The following is a 3,181-nucleotide window of genomic DNA, read 5'->3' as shown; positions in this document are numbered from 1 at the left end:
CATATTTTTTATATTAGTACATTAATAATATTTATATATATGTACATCATACAAATGTTTAATATATATATGTATGTATAAATTTAAATTTAGCGCAATTGCCGTTGATGTTTTACGTGACCGATATTAATTCATTCCGAAATGTATAGATATGGAAACTTTTAATTGTCAAACCGTTTAGTCTAGTAAAACATCCTAAGCATCAATCGCTATGAATTATGTCCATTGGAAATTATGGAACTCAAAAATTAGAATTACTTAAAGTGGAAAGTTAGCTTAATTTTTTCAAAAATACAAAGTTTAAATACCAACCTACTTGCGAGGAAAGTTTAATTCTTTAAAATAGAACGCATGCGTAGAATGAATGGCTGCGTTCAGCAGAAAAAGCTGCTTTGCAACTGTTGTAAAATTCGTGAATCTGATTGGTGTATGCTCTTAGATTCAGTCAAAATTAAGAGCATACACCAATCAGGCTCACGAATTTTACAACAGTTTTAAAGCAGCTTTTTCTGCTGAACGCAGCCAATGTATCGTTAGCGCATATTCAATTTAGAATGCGTTCGGAAATCCTACTTGTGAGGTAAAGTAGCATTGATCAAAGATTTCTTTGTCCCGATTGGTTAATTAAACGTTACTTTACTCGAGTAGGATTTCCGAACGCATTATTTCAGAATAATCATGCGCACAACGATCTCAAGTTTATACATGGTGATCGTGCAATGTAGCGCTAGAGTAGCGGGAGGGGGGGAGTAGTTAAAAATAGCATAAACAGAAATTTCGTACCGGACTGTCATAGGCTGTATACAAACTTTATATACAAACGTACAGGGATGGTACTAAGAACAAACAAAACAAATCAGAGGAGGAAAACTCGTGAAACTCTGCTGTATGCTTTGCGACGAAGAATCAGGGCATGCTAAATTAGTGACTCGGCGATAAAATAAAATAAAAATTGATTGTGTCGTACCTTGCAATATTGATACAATTGCGCTTATAAAACGATACATGCGGTGAAAATTGATTTTTCGTGACAGGGAAGTTGCATCGCTTCTTCTTCTTCTGTTTTAACTGGCACCGATTGAACGAGGTAAGGTCCAATCTCACTGTTAAAGTTACGTCGTGAGATGCTCATTCGTGGCCATTCGTCATCCAAAGTCGTATCCCAAACGACGTATAGGTTAGCGTCCTATTAAAATGATTTACCGTCTGTTAAAGCAAAGTATTTATCTACTTGTTGTCGACTTCGTAGCTCCTGCAAATTAAATAAAACGCAAATATCACGTTAATATATATGATTCCTCCAGATAATCTTTCAATATCCTGGATCCACAAAACTCTCATTCAAATTGGAACGTACTTCGAGTACAACCGAGTACATCCCAAATGACAGTAAGCGGATTTGACTTATCTTGGGTGAATTTAAATAGACAAAGATATTATACCGTTTTTTGATGTTGGAGATAATTTTATCTCGCTGAGTGTAATGTCTTTGTTATTTGTATGTGTGTCCTGTCTCTCAGAATACCATGGGTGGAGCACACTTATGTACGCCACAGTCCATCTTTCAACAGATGATGAACCAGCAAAATCCGCAGCAGCAACAAGTTGGATCTTGGATGCAAATGCCACAGGTACCACCGATAACCATTCCATGGAGCGTACCAGCCTTACAACAACAAGAATTGATTAGATTTACTGGAGATACCAGTTCTGGGCCAATACTTCATCAGAAAAGAAAATTGGAAGCACCGGATGCTATAGATATGTAAGTACTGTAAAATGTATGTTGCTTCAAATACAATTTTTTTACATGGTAAAATTTCGCATTGTCATATTCTTAAACAGGCATCAAAGTAAGCAGTTTATAACAGAGGAAAAAATGACTGCACACTTCAAAAGTTTGCGCATTAGTTCGATTCATGAAGCCGAAAGCCCAGTGCCATCGACTTCCGCGTCATCTTCCTCTTCGAGACAACTGGATATGGATCTGGATGTTGACGGAAGAAATACAATAAATGGTGAACAACTGACAGGTGTACATCCGAGGTTAGTCCTTTCAGAGGAACTCAAGCGAATGCAAGAAGAACCTATTTTGCCAACGACCCTTCTATCTAAATTGTAAGCACAAATTGCCATTAATTGTCTGACATTACAAAAATACAATGCACTATACTTTAATGGAAGGAAGAAAGCGTAAAAATACATATATATGTAATAAATGTATTACATATTCTTCTTCCAAAGCTCAATTTGACTAGTTTTTCTCCTTCAGAGAAAGGCCTTCCATGGCTTTAGTTCTATGGAAACCACCAAATAGGCATCTTCGTATCCTGTCAACGAGAGCTATTTCAACGCCAATCCCGAGTACATCGAATGACAATAATAACAATAACAACAACAACAACAACAATGAAACTACTCCCGACTTAAATAATGTAACACCTAGTGCCCTATCAGCATTCGAGCCAATGGAATTGTGAAAATCTTTAGACTAGTACAGCACACATTTTATCTCCATATATATTAAAAATAACAAATATAAATATAAATATTATATTACTCTAAATTGAAAACATTTCAATAATAATGTAAGATATAAAGTAGATTAGAATAAGGAATGAAGTATCAAGCTTTGTAACATGACTTATCTCCTATTTGTATAATAATTGTTTGAATGATAAGTGGAGTGTGAATTTGAATGTGTATTGGAATTTCAATTTTTAAAACAAATTTGAAATGTTATTATTTTCCATTATTTTGGATGTCACCAGTGTATCTTGTTTAAATTTTATTATTTAAATATATGAAAAATATTTCTCTTTATTATTGTATGTATGTTCTTATATGTGTCATCAGTTTCTATTTATTACATTTAAGTAATATATTCATATAAAAAATTTATCTTCAGTAGTCATAAGTTATTATTAGGAAGAAAATATTTTTACATGTAACCACTATATATGTTAAATTAATGTATATTGAAATCGAGAAATAATTTAACAATAACAAAGACAAGCTCCACCATTTCTGATTTATAATTTTTTTTTCTGTTAATTAAACGAAATTTTAAGAAACTTCTAATATATAATAATTATATATAATTTTAAGAAACTTCTGATATATAACATTTTTACGATTTATATTTTGTGTGCAACATTGTTGAACTGAATAAAAACTAATT

The 3,181-nt window shown here is 32.9% G+C and overlaps 1 protein-coding gene across 8 annotated transcripts; it reads left to right on the top strand.

Moving 5' to 3' along the window:
• The first annotated feature begins 707 nt into the window (after positions 1–707).
• LOC145968610 (uncharacterized) lies at positions 708–3,022 on the top strand. Of its 8 annotated transcripts, none has more exons than XM_083094217.1 (5): positions 716–1,087; positions 1,305–1,389; positions 1,572–1,765; positions 1,846–2,118; positions 2,273–3,016. In XM_083094217.1, the coding sequence occupies exons 2-5, from the start codon at positions 1,384–1,386 to the stop codon at positions 2,478–2,480; spliced, it is 681 nt and encodes a 226-aa protein (XP_082950343.1). In that variant the 5' UTR covers positions 716–1,087; positions 1,305–1,383; the 3' UTR covers positions 2,481–3,016. The 8 variants fall into 8 exon arrangements, with proteins under 8 accessions (XP_082950345.1, XP_082950343.1, XP_082950342.1 ...); XM_083094216.1 differs by having other exon boundaries at positions 716–1,177; XM_083094212.1 differs by having other exon boundaries at positions 718–1,177; positions 1,521–1,765; positions 2,273–3,014.
• Positions 3,023–3,181: the final 159 nt, after the last annotated feature.

Source organism: Camponotus vicinus, unplaced genomic scaffold (genome assembly GCF_025532165.1).
Source record: "Camponotus vicinus isolate PSW18456_S1 unplaced genomic scaffold, iyCamVici1.0 SCAF_3, whole genome shotgun sequence".
Taxonomy (NCBI): Eukaryota; Metazoa; Arthropoda; class Insecta; order Hymenoptera; family Formicidae; genus Camponotus; species Camponotus vicinus.
Note: the sequence above shows the minus strand (reverse complement) of the source record. Positions and strands in the feature narration are given on the sequence as shown.